General features: G+C 41.5%; 2 protein-coding genes across 3 annotated transcripts in view; one reads left to right on the top strand and one right to left on the bottom strand.

Annotated features, from left to right (window-relative positions):
• Window positions 1-123: 123 nt before the first annotated feature.
• Scrn3 (secernin 3) lies at window positions 124-23,322 on the bottom strand. 2 transcript variants are annotated; one of them, XM_048425819.3, is made up of 8 exons: window positions 23,192-23,322; window positions 20,727-20,887; window positions 18,342-18,523; window positions 16,986-17,182; window positions 15,031-15,240; window positions 6,319-6,481; window positions 5,059-5,233; window positions 124-2,168 (listed from the first exon to the last, which is right to left on the bottom strand). In XM_048425819.3, the coding sequence occupies exons 2-8, from the start codon at window positions 20,883-20,885 to the stop codon at window positions 1,998-2,000; spliced, it is 1,257 nt and encodes a 418-aa protein (XP_048281776.2). In that variant the 5' UTR covers window positions 20,886-20,887; window positions 23,192-23,322; the 3' UTR covers window positions 124-1,997. The 2 variants fall into 2 exon arrangements, with proteins under 2 accessions (XP_048281776.2, XP_085537073.1); XM_085680947.2 differs by lacking the exon at window positions 23,192-23,322 and adding an exon at window positions 22,193-22,216.
• The window catches only part of Cirsr (corepressor of RBPJ and splicing regulator), a 32,861-nt gene continuing 32,575 nt past the window's right edge, over window positions 23,316-23,601 (top strand). The window contains exon 1 of the mRNA XM_048425818.3: window positions 23,316-23,482. Coding sequence (XP_048281775.3) covers window positions 23,411-23,482 — 72 coding nt within the window. The 5' untranslated portion in view covers window positions 23,316-23,410. The remainder of the gene's footprint in view (window positions 23,483-23,601) is intronic.

The following is a 23,601-nucleotide window of genomic DNA, read 5'->3' as shown; positions in this document are numbered from 1 at the left end:
AACCAATACTTTTACAAAAAGAAACTCTGCTTCCAAAGTTTTACTCTGTATAATTATTTTTAAGGAAATGTATTAGAGATTAATATATAAGCTTATATTTTCATCAAAGATCAAACAAGCCAATTTTATGTAAAATAACTAAGTTTATTATTTTTACTCTTACAACAGATGAAATTTAAGAAAATCCTAATACACAAGGCATTAATTACCAACATGAGCGCTCACATCTCAAATATTCTGTTGCATATACACAATAAAAATCTCCTATACATCAACTCATATAGCCTTATAATCCTTGAATTTTTCTAGGGTTCAAACTTACGAGGCTACCACGTTATACAGATAAATTAGCTAATTTATCTAACTTTACATTTCTGTAGAAAGGTCTGTATACATTCTTTTCACCAGTATTTGAATGTTCCTTTAATAAATATTATATAATACCAAAGCATCCAAACATAATATTGAACAATGGGCCTTCGTGGAACTTTTCCTGTGAAATAATTAAATGTGTGATTGATTTGGAGCCACATATAATCCTAAGAAGCTCATTTGTTAGCAAGCTCTAAGGATGAAGAGAACTACTCACAGAAATGGGAGGAGCAAGCAGAGGGTGCGGCCATAGGGAAGGAATGAGCAACTGGGCACATGTAAGGACCTGAAAGACCACCATCGTTGAAACAAAAATCAATAGCAAATGTGCAATAATATATAAAAAGGGCAGACAAAACCAACAGTATCTCTTGTTGGCATTGTTAAGGGTTGAGGCTTTACCCTAAGAACAGTGAGCTTCAAGAGTTTTAGACTTGAGCGGTGGAGGGGCTGGAGAGTGGATCGTGGTGAAGCGTTGCTGCTTGTTCCTGCAGAGGACCTGGCTTTGGTCCCCAGCACCCACATGGCGGCTCACAGCCATCTGAAACTCCAGTTGCAGAGGATCTCATAGCCTCGGATGACACCAGGCATGTGCCTGGTACACAGACATACATGGAACAAAACACTCATACATATAAAGTAAAATTTTAAAGGCTAAAAAAAAAAGTGTAGACTCCCAAGTGAAAGAAATAAATGAGAAGCATCTGATTATAGAATGGGCCAAGACCAAGACACCCATCAGAGATGTACAAATGGAAATTAGCATTCAGAATGTAACTCAGCATCATAACCATTTGGAATTACAAATTCAACTGAAAAAGAAAGTACAAGGCCATAGGATCAATCCCTGTTACCTAAATAAGTGAAAAACCATACACATATTAGAATGACCAAATTCCAAAACACTGACAATCAGCTGGGACAGGAGCAATGGGCTCGAGGGGGCGGAAATGCAGCATCTGGAAGACGGCTTGGCGGTTCCTCACTCACACCGTAGGCTCTGCAGTTACCTCGGCTTTAACCTGAATGGGTTGAACACTTAGAACATACAGCCACTTGCACACTTTACTCACAATTGCCCAAGTCTGGAAACAACCAAGATGCCCTTCAGTGGTGACACACCCCACAGAAAGGCAGATTCCGCGCTAAGAAATGAGCTATTACAGCGGAGGCGTGGTGAAAGCTGTGCTGAAGGAGCCAATCTGAAAAGACTAACGACTGTACGATTCCAACTTACAAAAGGAAAACTGCCCAGAGAACAAAAAGACAGTTCTGAGGGGATGCGGCATAGACTTAAGACAGTTTTCTAATTTTTCTAAGGCTGGTTATTATTTCCTAAAGCACAAAAACTCATTTGACATACTTTCCATTGCTTTTATTTATTTTTTTAATAAGAAGCTCCAAGCTTTCTTAACTGAGAAAACTACTGGAGGGCACTATAGAATATAATAAACCTAGCCTATGTATCATGTTAATATTTTGTGCTTTTTGCAACTGAATACTAATTACTGAGATTTTAACAGTCAGAATATCACTTAGTATTTAAAGAAAAGATCAGATCTCCTTAAAGTACCTTTGTATCATTTATCAGGGCGATGGGGAAGATTTTGATCACGTATATATCATTAAGAGCTAATATTTGACTGATAAATTTTAATTTCATCTTTTACACATTGAGGAAAGAGATTAACAGTTTTATCCATGTCAAGATGTTTGTTTTGGAGGACTGATTCCATCTCTTCAAACACTTCTTTTTCCAGCTTCCTCATGTTGTCCAGAATTGTCTTGCTTTTTTCCTAATTAAAATAATAAAAGTAAATACACATACATGAATCTAACAGAATTCCAATCCCCTGACAAGGTTGATTTATTCTGGTTTCTACTTGTTTGGTTATTTTTCTATTCTGTAGACACAAAAGGAATAAAAAAAAAAAAAGAAAAAAGGAATGGTTTTCCTTGGGAAAAATCATCGCTCCAGATTCAAGTATCAATTTATTTGTGTGCATTTGTGTGTGTGCGTGTGTGTGCGTGTGCGTGTGTGTGTGTGTGTATGGATGTGTCACCATCCTTTGCCTGGAAGTCAGAGGGCAGCTTGTAGGAGTTGATTTTGAATTGATTTTTTTCCCTTACCACGTAAGTCCTGGAACTGAACCCAAGCCATTAGTCTTGGGGGTAGGTGCCTTCACCTGCTGAGCCATTAACCAGTCCTAGAGAATTAAGTATTTTTTAAAAGCACAATATGTTGGCTTAGTGGGTAAAGGTCCTTGCCATCAAGCCTGATGACCTGAGGTTCTATCCCCAGGACCTATGTAGTTAAGGGAGAGAACCAACTCCTGAAAACTGTCCTCTGGCTTAATAGAGCAAGACAGACAGACAGACAGACACACGGTAGCATATGTATGCCCATACGCATATTTATAGACATACACACAAAAAATTAAAAAGCATTTAAAAACCATATATAACAGAAAGAAAATACAGAAAAATGATTTATTATGAGGCAAAGCAGGTGCTTTAAAGAATGAAATCAAGATGCCTTAAGAAAACACCAAATACAACTGACTAAATTAAAATGTTTTGACATAAATGTTTAATGTCAGTTAGCAGACACTGAAAGAGGTGCCATAAGCTGGGAATGGCAGTCTTCACCTGTAGTTCCCCTACTTGGGGACCGAGGCAGGAGAACCACTTAGACTCAAGAGTGGGAGTCCAACTTAGGCAATACAGTAAGAGCCTATCTTTAATATATATACTCATTTACATATATATTAGTTAATATTCATATTTTTGCCTCTTGACTAAAAACAGAAAACTCAAAATCAATTGAGAAATAAACTAAGGGAAAAGAAACAGCTAAATCACCGAGGAGAAACTATGACAGTAAGAAGAGTTCCAGTCTCTCTACTCATCAAGAAGTGCAAATTAAAGCTGTCTTATTGGTGACCCTCCTTACAGCACAGAAGTAGTTATTTAAAGAGGAAGACGTAGACCCCAGCTCTATGACATGTCCCTCAAATTCCACTATCTTCCATTTCTTTATAATGTCAACCAATAATGTTCATTAGAGCCTAAACCAGTAGGAGCTTTTAGACCAACTCAACTTCGTTTACCAAATACTTAACTCTGTCATAAAGCCTACCTCCTGGAAGCAGTTTTATGGGGAAAGGCTGCAAACACGCGAGTGCTATCATGACCAGTGAGGGATGTATGCGGGCGGATCAAGGGGCCGGACAGACGCTCCAGCAAGTATTGCTAAGGAGAATGGAAAAAGCACAAAGGGGCAGACGGCCTGTAATCTCAGCGGCTCTGGAGATGAGGCAGGAGGACCAAAACTAAGCTCTGCCTGGGTTGTAGAGAGACTTCAAGACCAGTATGGGCAACTTAATGAGCCCTTCTCTTGGGAAGTACGAAGAGGCTGGGGACATCTTCGTGGTGGAGAGGACAGTCACCAGGTAGTGGGGCAGATGAGAGACACACACGATAGCGGATCTTTTCTACAGGGTGACTGATGCCTGCCTTTAGACAGCGTGTCCACTCACTTTTTATCTTTCTTTTTCTCTCTCCAGAGTTGAAAGGAAAGGCTAGGGAGAAGTGAAGAGGTACGGCCTATTATAAAATTATCTTTCAATCTGTTTCAATTTAAATATGTGTCAATTTCTGGACTTGCTATTTCAAGTGATATATTGCTTTTCTATAATGCTTCAAGTTTTAAAATAATGAGCATCTATTATTCTTGTAACAAAAAAAAGAAACCAAACTAAAACAAAACGATGACAAAACACTAATTGGGCATGGCAGCGCACACCTTTAATCCCAGTACTCGGGAGGCAGAGGCAGGTGCATCCCTGTGAGTTCAAGGCCAGCTTGATCTACACTGCAAATTCCTGGCTAGTCAAGAATATACAGAGAGACCCTGCCTCTAAGCAAAACAATAAACCAAAACCAAAAACAATAAATAAAACAAATAAACAAAAATTACATCTACAAAATTGTAATCACTTTTTCTAGTTGTATTTCGTTTTTGGCAGTGCAAGGCATTGGGTCTGGGGACTTACACATGCCAGTGACACTCCCTCACTGACCAAAGACCTTAAATCACTCTCAGTTCTGTGTGGGGCCGCAGGAGTCAGAGCATTATAGAGAAAGACCAGATTAGCTGCCCTTCGGAGACCTTTCTTGTGTGGAATATGTACTAAGAAAATTATGCAACTTCCCTGGGTCTCAGAATCTTGTCAGAATATTATCTTCCTCATAAGTGTTCTGTAACTGTTAGCTTTTGTTATGTTCAGAATTAAAAATTTTTTCTAAAAGAATCTTTGTTGGTTTTCTGAGACAGAGTTTCTCTGTGTAGTTCAAGCTGTCCTGAAACTGTCTCCATAGGCCAGGCTGGGCCTCAGACTCATGGAGACCCACCTCCCAAGCGCTGGGATTAAAGGTGTGCAACACTGCCGTCTGGCCTACAGCATACCCATTATAACTCAAGTGCAGGGATTAAAGGTGTGCAACACTGCCGTCTGGCCTACAGCATACACATTATAACTGAAGGTCAAACCTGCAGACCTGTCAGTCACTGTTTCTAACTCAATTCTTTGCATTAAGGAAAGAAACCTAATACTCCAAAATAGGAATTGAATTACACCTTAAACTATTCTTAATGTCACAACAAAGAGTATAACCTAACCATACCTTATTGTGACTTATCACTTCCAAGGCCTGTTGATGTTTTTGGTAGAGTGGGTGTCTTCTGTCAGGCTTGACATATGGCTTCTTTGCCAAGAGCCTTTCAAGTTCAAATGTTGGTGATTTCGTGTCGAACAGTTGTGAAATATGTGGTGAAAATATGAAAGGCTTAAAAACAGACCTAGAAGAAAGGGTTTTTATTGAATTTGCATGTCAAAATAAAAAAACAATTATTGTGTCTTCCTAGATTTATTCTAATTGAGGTTTCTAATAATAATGCATATACTCTAATTGGTTCCTGCCTGTTGTAGAATATTATTTTAAGATGTGTTACATTCGTTTATGGTGTGGGATATTTATTTAATGATGCAAAGATGTGTTGCATTCTTTTATGTTGCATTTGTTTAACTCTGTGAAGCTGTGTTACTTTGCCTGCCTAAAACACCCGATTGGTCTAAAAATGAGCTGAACGACCAATAGTTAGGCAAGAGAGAGATAGGTGGGGCTGCCAGGCAGCAAGAATCGGAGAAATCTAGGCTCAAAAGAAACAAACAAAGAAAGAATTATAGAATAGAGAAAGTTAAAAGCCCAGAGGCAAAAAGTAGACAGGATAATTTAAGTTGGCTAGAAACAAGCTAAGCTAAGGTCAGGCACTCATAAGTAAAAATAAGTCTCTGTGTATTTATTTGGAAGCTGGGTGACAGGGCCCCAAAGAGCTGGCTGGTGACTCTCTGACTCCCCCATTCTCCTTCCCATCATCCTTAGTTTGGTCACCCTGCCTGTACTTCCTGCCTGGCTACTAGCCAATCAGCATTTTATTAAACCAATTCAAGTGACAAATCTTTTCAGTGCACAAGAGCATTATCCCACAGCAAATCAGGATAACTGCATACAAGAACCTGTTAACCTTTTCTTCCCCTAAAAATGAGAACCATTATATACACAGAGACTGCAAACTAAAATCCGCAGAGAATGCATCATTACAGTTAAAGCCTCAAGTGATGGCTCAGTGGTGGTGCTCTTGTGGAAGACACACACTCAGTTCCCAACATAACAGGCAGCTCACAACGACCTGCAAATCCAGCTCCAGGGGATCCAATGCTTCGGGCCTCTACAGTCCCTGAACATTCCCCCCACCCCCCGCCACACACACACAAATAATGAAAATTTAAAAAGAAGTAATTGTTTAAACAAATTCATCTACACACTAATGACTGTACCCTACCCCATGGCCTCTTGGTGGTTTGCGGTATTTGGGGACCTCACCTCTCAGGATGTGGAGTCCCCGTAAAGAAGTGAATGCAAGGAAGGCTGGAATCTCGAGGTAGGACAGAAACCATGCTTGCGGTGCTCAGGAATTCTCCCTTCATATTGATGCCACTTGGTTCATCTCGCAGAATTCCCATCATTGTTTCGAAAGTTATGTTTCCTGAGGAAATAATTGTAAAACCCATCAAATAATGTATATATTTTATAAACATATGCTTTTCTCTATTAATAAAATAATACACACTGGCATTGATTCTCTAGCACCAAAACAGGCCGGGGGGGCAGGGTGAAGAGTATGTTCATCATGTTCATCACTGACCCGAGTCTCTGCTCAGCACTGTCACCAGCCACAAATTCACACATCAAGTCACCACGCGTGCTGCTGTGACACGTCTGTTCTAGCACAGAGCAACACCCACTGTGGAGGACAGACGGCCAAGACAGCTGTGACACCATTTAGGGGGCTGGCGAGCTAAAGCTCGGCGGTTAAGAGCACCTAATGCTCTTACAGAGTCTCCAGGTTCGGTTGCCAGCACTCACAAGGTAACTCCCAAGCATCCAGAACTTCCGCGGCCCCCAGGATGTTGTGCTTCAGGTTAGCATCACCATATAAAAGAATACTTTAGGAAAAATGCCTGTGAGAGACAGTGGAGAATTAGGAGAGGATCAATAAAGCTCCAGACTGCTGGAAGTCTGAACCTGCATTTCGCAGAAAAATAGGAAGATTTTGTATAGGTAACCCTGAGTGTCACTCTCTAAGAACATCCTAGCAAAGCGGTCGCAAGTGAATCCTTGAATTAAAAAGCCAACCTTGCCACGCAGGCGGTGGTGGTGTAGCCTTTAATCCTACACTCAGGAGGCAGAGGCAGGTGGATCTTTGTAAGTTCGAGGCCAGCTTGGTCTACAGAGTCAGCTCCAGAACAGCCAGGGCTACACAGTGAAACCCTGTCTTGAAAAACAACCTTTGGGGAAGTGTGCAGCCCTGAACTAGGGCTGCCTGAGTCTCCCTGCAGCTTTGCCACAGAGCTCTGGGAAATGCAGTCACGCCACCACGTGGTACCTGCAGGTTTCAGCACTGCCACTCTGGTCACGGAACATAAAGAACTATTTTTTAAGTCAATTTTCATTTATTGTGACCCAGGTACTTCCTGCTTCTCTTCACCTGCTCCTGCATACCTTACTTCTCTCTGGGACCCTCTCCCTCCCCACCCCCACCTCCTATTCTTTCTTCCTTCCCTACTTTTTTCACTTCTCTCTGTACTGTTATTATGTTATTAAGAATTCATTAGACCAGGTGTCATGCTAACCCAGTGTTCTACCGCTGACTCACAGCCCCCACACACTTCCTTCCTTTCTCTTTCTCTATTTTTGAATATTGAGACAGGGTTTTGCTAAGTTATCAGGCTAGTTCTCAAACTCCCAGTCCTCCTGCCACAGTCTTTTAATAGCTTTGACTATATCCGTACAATACCACACTTGACTGGGATATATATATTTACTTATTGCCTAAAGAATGTCCCTTAAGCCAGGTGGTGGTGGCCCATGCCTTTAATCCCAGCAGTAAGGAGGCTACAAGATACAAGATGGCCAGAGCTAAACAGTAAAACCTGCCTCAAAAAGCTTAATATATATAGGCAGCCTGGTCTACAAGAGCTAGTTCCAGGACAGGCACCAAAGCTACAGAGAAACCCTGTCTCAAAAAAACCGATAAATAAATAGATAGATAGATAGATAGATAGATAGATAGATAGATAGATAGATAGATAGATAGATCGATAGATATTGCCCCTTAATGTTTTTAGTGCTTGGTGGTGAGTGATGAAATCTCTCAGTTTTATTTCAACTTTGTATTTAGAGAACATTATCACTATGTTGCAATTCAAAATTAGTAGATACTATTCTTCTCCCTTAAGGATGCCATTTTCCAGTCTTGTGGGTTCTCTCCTTTCTGCTGAAAATTAGCTGTTAAGTTTTATATTTGTTCTCGTGAATATTATTTTCTTTAGATGCTTGACAATTTTTTGCTTTTCCTCTGAAATATTGCCCAGTTAGTGTCCTCTTTGTGATCTGTAGAGTCGCTTTGTGGCTTTGATTAATTACGAAAAATTCTCAGTCAGTATCCTTTAAATATGCACTGGTGTCTCTCTACGCTCTCCCTTTCGCTGTGACAACCTACCGCACCCCACACGCTCACATGCTCGCTCGCTCGCTTGCAAGTACGCACGCGATGTTTCCTCTGAATCCATGCCAAGCTCATCTCCCCGCTATATTTTCTAACTCTTCTATTTTTCAGTTAGGGTATTTTCTGCTGACCTTTCATTTGATATTTTTCTTCTCTGTTTAATCTGTTATTAAATCAATCTGATAAACTCTTAGCTCCAGTTATATTTTTTTGTTGTTGTTCTTTCATTTCCACTTGGTTTCCTAGTTTACATATTAAATTCTCCATTTTTCCTTTCTCTTTGCTTTCCTTTTCTTCATTTCCTTTGAGACAGGATCTCACTATGTTACCCTGGCTGGCCTAGATCTGAATATGTAGACAAGTAAGCCCTGAACTTGAGGACGTCCTCTGGCCTTCCAAGTGCCGAGACAGTGACTGTGCCACCACATCCAGCTCCATTTTCTTCACCTAATTCTCTCAAACATATTTTTTGTTGTTAAAAACATTTCAAAGTAATTTTATGTATATAGGTGCTTTGTCTGAAGTACATCTGCACACCAGAAGAGGGCACCAGATCACATGGAACTAATATAAATGCTTTTGAGCTGCCGTGTGGGTGCTGGGAACTGAACTCAGGACCTCTAGAAGAGCAGCCAGTGCTAATTAACCATTGAACCATCTCTTCAGTTCCCAAATTTGGATTCTGTCTCTTTGTTTTGTTTTCACACGGGCTTTTCTTACATAGAGGATTTAATAATCTTCTGGAAATAAATAAGATCCACAGAGATGACTTGGATGGAGTTGAGATGGAGCTGCTCTGGTCACTCTCGCCTCTGAAGAGAAACAGAATTCTGGAATCTCAACGGGACACTTAGGCCACTTTCCACTCCTGCCTCTCAGCCGATCCTCAGATAAAGTTGTCTTGAGGCCTATGCCACTCCTAGGAGCTCTGGTTAGCATTAAAGGACCTTAACAATTACTTCCTGCTTAATCACTGTGTTTCACACTACCTTTAAAGTATTACACAGGACGTTGGGTTGTCGGGCTAGGATGTATCTCGTGTCTAACAGGCACAAGGTCCTGGATTCACTATCTAAAATGAAAGACTGAAAAGTAAGGGAAAGAAAAGGTTCATCCAAAGCATTAAATGGTCTTTTCTTAACCGCCTTCATCTAAGCTCTTTGAGGGTGCTGATTCATGCCTTGGGGGTGCTGATTCATGCCTTTGAGCAGTGGCCTCTCCTTCTCAGGTCTTAAGAGTTATTCTTAGCAGGAGAGCAGTCTAATGCCAGGGACTGATCTTCAGCCAGTAAGCCTTTAATCCCCCCCCACCACCATACTTCTCATTTATCAAGTAAGTCAGCCTCCTGCTACCCAAGAGCTGCAAGACTATCTAACAAAAACCCCATACAGTAACAGCTGGGGGAGACCTGCCTTCAAGTTGTTTTTAGAGGATTATAAGAGATCCCCCAAGCAATCCAGCCTACTGTTGCTGCCAGTGATTGTCGCCCAGATATTGAAGATCAAGTCCCTATTGCTGAAGACAACACATATTTTGGACAAAGGACTCAGCAAATTTGAGCTGGAGCTAACTCAAAAGCCTCCTCCCTGAGATGAACTTCCTTTCATATTACCAGATGCTACTCTGCAAACGGCTAAGGGAGCAGAGCAATCAGAAATCTTACCCAGCTGTGGTGACTGTGAACCACGATGACCAGAATGGCAGTTGTCTAACTAGACTCAAGCCTCCTTAGCAGGAGGGAAATCGTGCCAACTCCACAGCTAGCAAGGCAACAGATGTCACTTTCCTAAGCCAGCATAACCCCAACTGCATTCTATACGCTTACCTTTATATCCACCATAAGTATAGATTTCAGCAAGAGACCATACAGAAAGGTACAACTACTCAAAATGCAGAGAACAGCAGAATGAGTGATGCACTGTAGGGTGCCCAGCCACAGCTGGTTGAACTACAACACGGCTCTGGTTGTACAACAAAGTGCAGGGAACGTCACGAAAGGGGAAAGACTGCAAGGCAGAGGACCAGGAAGCCTATGGTGAGACTGCGCCCTCTATCAACAACATGGCTGCCCAAACAAGACCTGAATAATTCCAACAACAGCTGACCCCTGATATAGACAGAGGGAATCTCATGGGGCCCCATCCCCTAGAGAAAGAGCTACAGGTAACTAATGACTGCTGAACGATGGGGACTTAAGTCTTCCCCAGGGATGGGCCCCAGCTGGTTATCCGACAGTAAGTGGGCAGTTCTAGAAACAGATACACGCAGGCAACACTGAATGCGCTCAGAGGTTATAGTTTTACATACATTTATGTGCAACAATGATTAGAGAAGAGGAGGCCAATAAATTTGGGAGAGGTGGCCATACATAGGAGGGGCAGGAGGCAAATAATAACATTATATTTTAATTAAATTAGAAAAAGGTAAAATATAATTTTTGCCATTAGATACACTAGGATATGTTAGATGCAAATGTTTAATTATTGTATTAAAATTGTATTAGTTCTAAAGAAACAAATAATCTTCATTTACCTATGGGTGGCTGATGACAGATTTTTCTTTTCTCACGAAACCCTACAGTAACTGGGACCGGAAGTATATTTTAGTATAGTGTATGTGCTTAGTATACAGCAGGCCAAGGGTTAACTCACAGACAATCTAAAAGGTCAGCACCCCCCCCACACCATATGGGGAGCAAAAAAATGTTCACAGCCAGTCTGGATCCAAATTATGATTTCTGATGCTTCAATGAAAAAGGAAATTCTTTCATATGAAAGAATCTAATGGTCTGCTGTTAAAGATGCAGCGACCAGCCGTTTTATATTAATGGCAATGGGTTTTATGCACACCTGCATGCTCTTACCTAGTTCCTTCATAACACAGCCCATGATTTCAAGTTCAAAAAATACCTGGCTGAACTGACAGACAACTCGCTAGAGAAGCTGTGCTGTTCTGTTTTCAGTGAATCCTGAATAACGCTGGAGAGAAGTGAGGGGTACAGCTACCCTCAGCCCTTGATATTAAACTCAACAATAAAGTAAAACCCTACCATTCACACCTATCCATCAGGCACAATGCTTCAGCATCTAGTGAGATTTAAAAATGATTCGGGTCTAAATTCCTCTAAATGGCAAGTTTTAATAAAAAAAAGAAAAAAAAACCAGTGTCAGAGCTGTAATACTGTGATAATATAGGTATTATAAAAATGTTTTCAGGATTCAAAACCTACAATTCTCAAAATGAAAGGAGGATTTGCATGGCCACTCGAGCAGGATAGCCGTAAGTAACCCACTAGCGGGCATTGAATAAGCACCGAGCCCGCGGTGGAAGGTGCAGCAAAGTGAGCAGAAAGCGCAGGTGCAATTTCATGGCAATTTAAACTGGTCACTTAAGATACGCGCGTGAATATGGATACAATTTGGGTATACATGCAGCACACTTAATAGCCATCAGGTAGGGACGGATGGAAAGGAGGGAAGTAGGCTCTTTTATCTAGAAAAATCATAGCAAATTTTAAACATAATATACCAGTGGACAATTTTGTACGGAACTACTGGAAAGACATTTACTCTTTTGAGAAAGCACAGAAAACTGGGTGGATTGCACATCACACTTGACGAGATTGAAGTCTGTGTCGGATGCACCCGTCACTATATTCATGCGTGCATTTCGGGTCTGTGATTCCATTACTTTATAGTTCAGTATGACAATTACTTCAGTGGGGTAGCTAATTAATTTTTAACATTCTATTTGGTTTTTCTTCCTTTTGTCCAGTTACCCTCAACCTTGGGATTTTTGACATTTTCCTTCTACCGTGTTTCTCTGAGACACAGTTTCACTATACAGTCCAGGGTGGTATAGAACTTGTCTGGTTCTTCCCGCCTCAGCTACCAAATGCTGAGTCCGCGTGGCTTATTCAGGCCTAAGACCTCACGCCTGGTTCATTCCTTTCCATTTTGATAATGCATATCACATCTCCAATTCTGCAAGGTTGGGTGGCTGTGCACTAGCGGGGGTGCACATGTGCATGCGGAGGAGGCCAGAGGTGAACATCAGGTATCTTCCTCTGTTCTGAGACTGATTCAGCTGGACCAGCTAGTCACTGAGCCCCAAGACCTCCCGCACTGGGATTATAGGCACACACTGCCACATCCATTTTTCATGTGGGTGCTGGGGATCTCAATCCATGCCCTCATGAATTTGCCAAGCACTTTACCAACAAGGTCATCTCGTCAGCACACACACACACACACACACACACACACACATACACACACACACACACACACACACACATATACACACTTTGAGACAGGGTCCAGACTGGCCTTGAGTTAAAGATGACACTGTTGGAATTAGGCAAGTATCACATGGTTTTATGTGGGACTAGGGATCGAACCTAGGGTCTTGTGCATGCAGGGAAAGAGTTTTATCAGCTAAGCCAAACTCCCTTCCCCTGGTCTTCATTGTTTTAAGGTTATCTGTTAATTTTCAGGTTCTTTAAAATTATTGCCAGAAAAAGTATAAAATAATAAACCATTTGTTAAATGATTGACAAGTTGCAAATAATTCAACACTTCTTAATTAACATTTTACGTACACGCAACTGACTAGTAGAAAACAATGAATTTTAAAAAACATAGAGCAAGTAAGAAGCTTGGTTTTCACCCAGTTTCACAGAGAAGATAAATGAAAGCCACAAACAGTTTTCCCACTTATAAAATGAACATGCTGTCTGCTTCTGGTGGCTGCGTGTGGACACCCAGCAGAGGACCCTTGTCACGCCTGGAAGACAGGGCAGTGGCAGGTGTTGCTCTAACGCTGCTCTTGAGTTCCCTAACAGTCACAATAATGCCTGAAATAAAGATCTTCGGTGTGACGTGCTGTGGCATTTTTAACATACCTGCCACAGGGGGCTGGGGGCTGTTAAATATTTGTAAAATGTCAAACTAACATTGAAAAACTTTATAGGAAACCTTAAATTAGAAGACATTCTTTTAGATATTAAAGTACCCTAAGATAATAAATACCCTGAAAAGAAAGTTAAGTTGTTCCAAGAATATTCTGCCACAAACTATTTTGCCACACCAAATAGCTAACATAAGGTTAATTGATTTAATGAATATCTAAAGACAAATGCCAATCACTGATCTATCTCTCAGTAATTGCTTCCTGACTACTTATACACAAATTTTATATGGATTGGGCATGGTGGTCCAAGCCTTTAATCCCAACACGTGGGAGAAAGAGGCAGATGGATCTCTGTGAGGTCCAGGCTAGCCCAGTCTACAGACCTACTTGATGCTTAGATCCCAGTGGATGAACTGCTTGGGAAGGATTAGGAGGTGTGGCCCTGCTGGAGGAGATGTAGCATTTGGAGTGGGCACTGAGGTTTCAAAAGCCCACGCCAGTCCCAGTCTCTCTGTTTCCTACCTGAGGATTAGGATGTAAAGCTCAGACACTTCTTCAGCATCACACCTGCTTGCATGCCACCTCACTGCCCACCATGATCTGACCCCTCTGAAACGGTACACCAGTCCCCAGTTAAATACTTTCTTCTATAAGAATTGCCTTGGTCGTGGTCTCTGCACAGCAACAGAACACTGACAGAGACACGTGGGCTGGGGAAATGGCTCTCTGGGAAAGCACTTGTTGCAAGCTTTGAGTTTGGATCCCCAGTACCCAAATTAAAGCCGGGGTGGCAGCTCACACCAGTAACCCCAGCTCTCAGGAGCTTTCTGGCCAGCCAGCCTAGCTAAAAGGGTAAGCTCCAGGTTCAATGAGAGACTTTGTCTGAAACAGCCAGGTGAAGAGCAACTGAGAAAGACATTAGACATCAAACCTCAGGCCTCCAACCGCACAACCATGGGTGAGCACACCTGAACACAGATGTGAGCATATATAAAGCCACACACAAGCAAAATAAGACAAAACATATAAACAAACAGAAATACTACTGTTAAAAATAATCAAGAGAAGTAGCAGTACGGCCAGGAGTGATGGCTCAGCACTCGGAAGACAGAGGCACACAGATCTCTGGGAGTTCCAAGATCAGTCTGGTCTATAGAGTGAATACTAGGCCAGTCAGAGATGTAGAGTGAAATCCTGGTTCAAATGGTTTTTTAAAAAGAAAAATGTGGGGGCTGGAGAGATGGCTCAGAGGTTAAGAGCACTGATTATTCTTCCAGAAGTCCTGAGTTCAATTCCCAGCAACCACATGGTGGCTCACAACCATCTGTAATGAAATCTGGTGCCCTCTTCTGGCCTGCAGGCATACATGTACACAGAACACTGAAAACAAAATAAATAAATAAGTAAAACTTTAAAAAAAATGTTTCTGAGGATTGGGAATCTGAACTTGACCCTCAAAAAGAATCAGTGTGTTCTCACAATGCTTTGCTACTTCACACATATCAAAAAATAGCTTACATTATCCTAATGCTGTTTTATTCAAACTATTTTTTTATTAAGTATAAGATTATATCTTCACAAAATTCACTTTTTCATTATTTAAATGCTAAAGTTACCTTTATGCTTATTCAGAAGCTTGTAGCCCTGACAGTATCTGCTTGATGACGTCATCATTGAAGCTGTGTCAATGTAAGAGTATGCTGCAGCAAAATCAAAGTCCTCCTGGCCATCCCACCAGCCTTTCTGCTTAGCATAGCTCCTCATGTCCGGATGCTCCCGGTCGATCTTGGTCGTTATGGAGAACTGATTGGAAATATTCCGAACTCCTGTTTCGAAAGATGAGAAGAAAAGTTACCTTTAACAGGAAGAATCTCCCTCTACATTATGATTTTTAAAGCGCTGTTTAAACTTAATGTAAGTTTTCTGCCACAGACATCTACTGCACAGTCTAAACAATTAAATTTTAATATTAAACTTGGAGGTCACTGTAGACTCAGATGCAGTTATGTGAAGTAATCCGGAGAGACTGTACACTCTGTGGTTCCAGTGCCACTCATTGCAGTTTATAAAAGTATAGAATCAGATCATAACCAGAACACTGGTATTGTTAATGTCAAGAAAAAGAATATTTATACCCTGTTACTCTTTCATATCAAAGCCATGAATCTCCTCATTCTAGTAATTCATTAACTCTGAGCACCTAGTACTTTTTTACTCTAGTATAACTCAATGTCACATATTATACAGGGGCTGGTAACGTAGTCCCGTGGTGAAGACACTTGCCACAAGCCTGACCATCTGAATTCAATCCCCAGAGCCCACATGCTCTAATTCTCAAAAGGTGACCTCTGACCTCCACACGTGTGCCATAGCACACATGTCCACATACACACAAATAGCATTTTTAAAGAATGTTACCTAAGTGGAATGTACAGTAAATAGCCTTATGGTTTTTGTTAATTATTAAAATTTTTTTTAAATGTACATTTGCTTTCTTGTGTGTATGTGCACAGAGGCACCCTTTACCCTGTGCTTTCTGGGGATCAAACTCAGGTTGTCAGGGCTGGCGGCAAGCACCCTTACTTGCTGGGCCATCTTGCTGCCCTGCCTTTTGGTCTTTCTACCTCACGATAATTCTACTCAACACACTATCAACAGCTCATCATTTCCTTATTACTGAGTAATATCTCACTGTATGGCGTATGACACTTTGTTTAGCAGTTCAACACATGCATATTCTACACAATGGCTCATGTAAAGTTGTGGGCGGCAGCCGTGTTTTTTTACCCCAGAGTTTCTGTGGTGATACGGAAGCTAATATAGGAAAATCACCAGATCACATGGATCAGATAGCCAGGCATGCGCAGGAGCAGCAAACAATAGGGACCCTACCACAAGGGGACAGTGAGTCACCAGAGGTTGTCCTCTGACCTTCACTTGTACACAGTGGCCATGTGTACCCGCCCCATACACAAATAGACATGTACGCATATCACACACACACACACACACACACACACACACACACACACACAGAGAGAGAGAGAGAGAGAGAGAGAGAGAGAGAGAGAGAGAGAGAGAGAGAGAAATAAGAGGAATATTTGACCACAAATAAATCATGGGGGTGCAATCAGCTCCAAAGCCATCAGACTGTACTGATATAGTCAATGACATCAATTTTGTCTTAATGTTGTGTCCATACACTCTTTCTAAGCACTGGCCCAGAGTCACCCATGCCCAGACAAACCCCCTCCTCTTTACCTCTGTACTTACATATGGTACAGGTCTGGAATTCAGTCCAAAGTTAGAAAAGTAGTTGTTAAAAAGAGAAAAAAACGCTACAAATAGCCAAAAGCTGCTGCATAGACAATGTCACCTGCTTTTTTTTTTTTGTAAGAATGCTCCTCGTAGTTCTCTTTCCCTTTATGTTCTTCCTAATTTTAACTTTGCTCTGCAGTTTATCCTTTAATGCAACAGATTACAAATCTTGAAAAGCAAATAAATGCTTTAGCTACAGTTAAAGATCTATTTTATTAATTATATAAACCAAATTGCAAATAGCTGTTCATACCTTGGACTTTTTCTGCTGCCCAGTACTTCCCTGAAGTCTCCAGAATCCAAGCTTCATTCCTATCCGCTATCAGGAAGCTGTTATAATAGCTAAATTCTTCGCCCTCTGCACAATTTCCACCTTGGCCATGTTTTTCTAATAAGTTGACAATAACATCGAGCGCTTTCTCAGCTGTATCAGCTCTTTCAAGGCCAAGTCTAAAATAAAAATATTAAGGATCTCAAATTAAAAATAATATCCTTCACTCATCTTAACTTCATGATCAAGAAACACCATGTTTGCTACTCTCAAACTAAAAAAAAAAAGAAAAAAAAAGAACAAGTTAATAGGTAAAATAAAACCTTTAAAGTCCTACTTCTGAAGGCAGTTTGGGAGAATGAAAACATTTTTGGAGTCAACTTTCATTTTGGTAACTTATTACAAAGTTATTTTATGTCTAAGACTGATATGTCTCTTTATAAAGTGAAGGAATTAGTCAACCATGTAATAAAGCAATTCAGGCATTTCTGATGAATTATAACTTCTAATTTTGGCTCCTCACCAATTTATGATGTGCATAGGCATGCATAAGTGTCAGCAGGTGTTCATGTAGTGTATATACATGTTTATGTGGGTGTGTGCCTAGGGTATGCACTCATGCAAGCATGCACTGAGAAGCCAGAGGTTGGTGTCCGACAGCTTTCTCAATTGCATTCCACCTTATTTTACGAGGCAAGGTTTCTCAGTGAACTGGAATTTACCAATTAAGCTAGACTAGTGACCGAGCAAGCGCAGGAATCTGCCTGCTTCTGCTTCTCCAGTGTAGGATTACAGGTGCACATGAGTGGTGGAGATCAAACTGAGGTCCTCACGCTTCTTCAGTAAACAGTGTATGGATTGAGCCATCTACCCTAGATGAATTAATGATTATTTAAGTCACGGAATTGCATGCTGGTGTGAAAATAGATGCTGACTGGTATTCAGCTATTTCTTACATAATCTGTTGCTGTGGATATTGTAAAGATTTGTCAATCATATTGGTTTAATAAAATGCTGATTGGCCAGTAGCCAGGAGGGAAGTATAGGAGGGGCAACCAGACAAGGAGAATTCTGGGAAGAGGAAAGGCAGAGAGTCAGTCACCAACCAGATGCAGAGAAAGCAAGAATGCTGCACTGAGAAAAGGTAACAAGCTAAACATAGACAAGAATTATGGGTTAATTTAAATTGTAAGAGCTAGCTAATAATAAGCCTGAGCTACTAAGCCAAACAGCTTGTAATTAATATAAGCCTCTGTGTGTTTCTTTGGGACTGAACAGCTGGAGGGCTGGGCAGGACAGAAACTGCATTCTGTAGTAAGGAAGCAGCATACTAGTTACCTGACAAGGTCCATGCCCAAAAGTGCTTCCTCCTTAGAAATTGCCTCTCTTCCCCATACAGCTTCATTCCCAATGCAGACTCCATGCTCATTGGCTCCCATTTCTGCCCCCCACAACCAAGCTGGGCGACTAAGGATAACAGCATATGTTTCAGAAACTTGATCAATTTCTATGTAAGTACACTGTAAAAAAAAAAAAAAAAAAAGTCATGTAACTATGAAACCCAAAGTGGAGAGTTAACAAATTCCAGAATTTAAAATACCATTGGGAAGACATGATCACGATGAAGGTAGATGAAATGAAACCAAATTGAAATTTTCAATAATAAAAGCACTAACTTTAAAACTCATTCAGAATTGACTCTAAAGCATTTATTGTTTAAATACTTTCTGAGTATGTCCTTTATAATACATCCTGCTAAGGCGAGCCAGTTACAAAGATACAGGAATACGAAGCTTCATTTAAGAAACTCTCCATCAACCAAGATCAAGCAAATCCTAAGTATGAAGGGCAGGAAGAGAATGAGCAGCGTTGTCCTGGTAGCTTAGAAGTGATGGTTATTAATCTTCAATCTGTTTCATGGAGAGGAATTAAGATGAGTTGAAGATTAAGAAAGCAGCTCTCAAGTTTAACGTCTGGTATGTCCTGACCGGTGATCTACACACTCCTAGGTACCTGAGACCCTTGGGCAGGTGAGGATGACTGCCACAGAGGCCCACGTGTCGTGTGGAAGAGACCCAGGAGGGGAGGACTCTTCACAGCAGTGGGAAGCTGACTGACACGACAGGCTAGATTTAAACACGCCTGTATGGAATGGGAACGATGTCCCAGGGGAACCAACACTTGCAGCAAAAGAAAACTACAGCCTAATATACAAAAAGTTTTATATTTAAGGCTTAATAGTGCTAGAACATCAAGAATCCAGAAAGTTCATGACAATAGAAGATAATACAAACCTTTGAGTTCCACGTAAATAGACTGTTTAAATAAAAAACTTAAAGGCAGTTTTATTTAATGTGCACGTAGGAGGTGAGGGAAATACATAAAATGTATATTGATGATATTATCAGACACCTAATAAACTTTTTTTGAGGGACTACAAAACACATTTATAGGGCTGAGAATGTGGCTCAATTGGCAGGTTATGTGCCTAACATACAAGAGGCCCTTGGTTTGATCCTCAGCACCATAGGACAAAAACAGAAAACCTGTTATTTATAAAACCTGAAATATTTTTTTTCTTATTCTATACCAAGAAGAATCCTTTTGATCTGTCAGTGGAAGCCCCAGCTCTAACTAAATCATTCTCTTTTTTATTTATTTTGTTTTATGAATGTTTGCTTGAATGCATTTTATGCATATGTGTGCATGTTGCCCACTGAGGTCAGAAGAGAGCATCAGATACTATGAAACTGGAGCTATGTTAGGGATGGCTGTGACCCACCATGTGGGTGCTGGGAATCAAACCCGGGTCCTCTGCAAGAACAGCAAGTGCTCTTAACCACTGAACCAACACGCCAGTCCCATTCTTTAAGCCCTAATTGAATCTAGATGTTCCCTCTCTGCTGCCACAGCCTGCTACTCTTCCCTACGGCCAGCGTTTAAGCCGCCCTACTTTACTGTGATCTTAGGGCACCCACCATCCACTCACCGCTCTCAGCCTACGGTCGCGTCCAGGTTTTAATAGCTGACTTGAAATCCCTCATCACAACCAACACAGAGAACATATAGAAAGCATTCAGGTATTTAATCAGAGAGATAACGATATTTATTATTTTAGCAGCGCCTTCTAAATTATTGAAATAAGAGACCAGAAGTCTATTTTCGATTCAAACCATTTCTAAACTTAAATTCTTGAATTTCAACTTCAGTGGTCACTAGGGAGAGAAGGAACCGTTAACGGGTCTGGAGAAAAGGCTCAGGGGTGAAGAGCACCTGCCGTTCTTGTGGAGAACCAGGGCTCAGTTCCTGGCACCCACGGGGCATCTCACAGCTCCCCAGAGTTACAAGGGATCCCACACCCTCTTCTGACCTCTATGGGCACTAGGCACACCTGTGGTGCAAAAACATACATACAGGTAAAGTATTCATACACATAAAATAAAATAAATTTTTTAAAAGAAATCTTCAGTATTTATATGTTTAAAGATAGATATTGCTAACACAGCATATATTTTTTTAAATATTTATTTTTATTATGTATACAGTGTTCTGTCTGTCTGTGTATATGCCTGCAGGCCAGAAGAGGGCACCAGGCCTCATTACAGATGGTTGTGAGCTACCATGTGGTTGCTGAGAATTGAACTCAGGACCTTTGGAAGGGCAGGCGATGCTCTTAACCACTGAGCCATTTCTCCAGCCCCCACAGCATATATTTTTACCTACCTTAAGACGCTTTCTTAAATCATTGTGCACTGCAGCTGGGAAGTAAACTACTTCTTGTACTTCATCGAAGAGTCTGTCTGAATTTTTCCCAAAAATAACCCTGTTACCAACTGTGGCTGGAGGTAATGCCACAAAAGTGTCACAGGAATGGGGCTCCATTTCTTTAAGAAAAAAAGGATATAGAAGTTTTCAAATAAAAAGAGCAAACATTTTTAAGCACACACAAAGCAAAGAGCTTTTCTCTACGGCCAAGGGATATACCAAAGAAGGGTACATAGTAAAGTTTTCAATATCATATTATTTTTGTGCATTCCAGGGCAGCCAGGGTTACATATTAAGACCTGTCTTAAAGAAATAACGGACTATAAAAATTAGAATATGATTTAGTAATTAACCATGTGCTACTACAATACAATGGCAACAAGAACCACTTTCTCCAAGTGCACAGGTCAAATGTTTTTAGAGGTTTCTTCTGCAAACCTCTCTCCTGAATTTTTCCAGTTCTTTTTACTCTGCTCATAGCTACTACATGTGCCTTAGTCTGCGGTATCAGTGTTTGCACAAGGCCCTTTACTAGACGGGGAGATCCGAGGATGTCGTGTGAATCTACGGGAAATCATGTAAGGCTGGGCATAGTGGGGCACACACCTTTAATCCTAGCACTTGGGAGGCAGAAGCAGGAGGATCTCTGTGAGTTTGAGGTCAGCCTGGTCTACCAAGTGAGTTCCAGGACAGCCAGGGATGTTACACAGAGAAAACCCATCTGGAAAACCCAGAAAACAGACAAACAAATAAAGAAAATCACTACTGTTAAGGTTTCCGGGTGGAAGCTCATAGCAGTGATTTATAAATTCCAGTTGTGGAACTGACGCACAAATTGTCTTCATTTGTGATGGGAAAAATCTTAAATCCTCACTTTTAGAACAATTCAAGATCTCACATTTTCATTTTGCTTTCAAAACATAGTTTTAGTTTCCTCTCATTTTAAATTTCTTAAGATTTGTCTTTACTATTCATGTGTATGGATCATGTGTCTGTCTGCCGTTAAGTATGGGGGTGCCCAAGAATGTCAGAAATGGGCCTCAAGCCTTCTGAAGCTGGAGTTAGGAAGCATCTCGAGCCTGTGTTGGGAAATGAACTCAGATCTTCAGGAAAAGCGGAGAGCTATCTTAACCACTGAGCTACCTTTCCAGCCCAGTTTCCTTCTTTTATAAGAACCAAATCTTAGCATAGTTTTATACACGAGCATTCTAACCACTTTAAAACAGAATAAAAATATAATAAATATAAATAAAATAAATATGAATTTAATAAATGTTTTATTGAAAGGAAAACGAAGCAAGGTATGGTAGCACACCAATAATCTTAGCACTGGGCAGGATCAGCTAGCGTTTAAAGCTAGCCTGTGAAACCCCGCTTCAAAACAAGCAAAATGACTCAAGAAACAAGTTCGCCATGGAACACACCTTAAATAAAGGTTGTTCTGTTCTCAAAGATGGGAAGAAGTGAGCACTGCTTTTCTCGTGTCTCCTCTCTGCAAGTTTTGATCTCCTACCTACAGTGCTCCAAAGTTAGCTAGCCCAATACGTAACTTAGGCAATTAATTCTCTTCCTCTTTTCTTCCAGGTTCATCAGTAAAATAAAATAAAACACCATGTAGTACTGCTATTTTAAGGCTTGATTCAGTATGACCCAGAAGGTGAAAGTTCAGCTAGGAGGTGCATGCCTGTAATTGAAGTTTGAGATGGTCCGTGTCACAAACAAAACAGTTCAAAAACCTGCAACTCACTAGACCCTCAAACGAAAGCTGTCGCCTGTTTTAAGCTGGCTTATTCTTATCTTTGTTAGAGGCCAGTGGACTAACAGCCATACCCACACCAAACCCTAGGATGAACAAATCCAAGTGAGTGACGCACTAACTGGGATAGCGGCACCAACTAAGTAAACAGCACCGGGGAGGAAAGCCCTTGGCCCTAATGTGTTGTCATCATTCACGGTGTTTGTTGACTATCTTTCTGCATAGCTGGAAATAACCGAAAGAAGCCGCGTATAGCGGCTCACACCGTTATTCGCAGCTCTCGGGGGGCAAAGGCAAGATCTGTGAATTCAAGGACAGCCAACGCTAGAGAGATTCTGTACATAACAACTGGAAGGGAAGAGCTTCGGTCTCTAACAGTCTATCCCAGTGCTTGCGACAACACCAATCTTTCGGGTCTCACAAAAGTCCTACAGCTCGAGGTTTACTGTCTCCATTAACTACATGAAAACTGCGCTGCAAAAACAAACAAGCAACAAAAAAGGTTTTGCAACTGGAGCCGGCGTTGCCAGAAGGTACTGGGCTCGAATTTCAGGACCTCGCCCGCTCCACAAGCCCGCGCTCGGAGCGAGTCCGGCGCAGCAGAGCCCACGGCTGCCCGGGACCCCGCCGCCAGCGAACGGCGCGTAGAGCCGGCACCAGAGCTTACCTCCGCTGCGCAAGCGCGGACGCCGAGCACGCTCCCGCAGCCACCAAAGCAATCACCGGAAACGGAGGGGCGGGACCAGGACTAATAATCGGAAGTAGTCCCTTTCGACCTCGGACGTTCTCACCCAGGCTCGCCTTACAGTTCCGGTGACGCTCCCGGAGTTTGTTTACGTCCCTAGCAGACCTAGCGGCTGAGTAGTTCTGCGACTCGTACTCCAAGATGGGGAAGTCGTTCGCTAATTTCATGTGCAAAAAGGACTTTCATCCGGCGTCCAAATCCAACATCAAGAAGGTGAGTAAAGGGATCCGGAAAGGGCAGCGATGTGCCTAGCTCCCTGAAACGGTCGTGTCCTCTGCGGGCCTGGAGACCTCGTCGCTTTCTCCATGCCTACCCGACAGACCGGATGGTCC

Source organism: Myodes glareolus, chromosome 21 (genome assembly GCF_982192425.1).
Source record: "Myodes glareolus chromosome 21, mMyoGla1.1, whole genome shotgun sequence".
Taxonomy (NCBI): Eukaryota; Metazoa; Chordata; class Mammalia; order Rodentia; family Cricetidae; genus Myodes; species Myodes glareolus.
Note: the sequence above shows the minus strand (reverse complement) of the source record. Positions and strands in the feature narration are given on the sequence as shown.

Excerpts from the sequence above, each read along its gene's own strand:
- Scrn3 (XM_048425819.3), bottom strand. The coding sequence starts at position 20,885 with ATGGAGCCCCATTCCTGTGACACTTTTGTGGCATTACCTCCAGCCACA. Across the intron at positions 17,183-18,341 it reads TTGGGCATGGACCTTGTCAG|ACTTGGCCTTGAAAGAGCTG; the intron begins GTAACTAGTATG and ends TTTTTATTTTAG. Across the intron at positions 5,234-6,318 it reads GGGACTCCACATCCTGAGAG|GTCTGTTTTTAAGCCTTTCA; the intron begins GTGAGGTCCCCA and ends CCTTTCTTCTAG.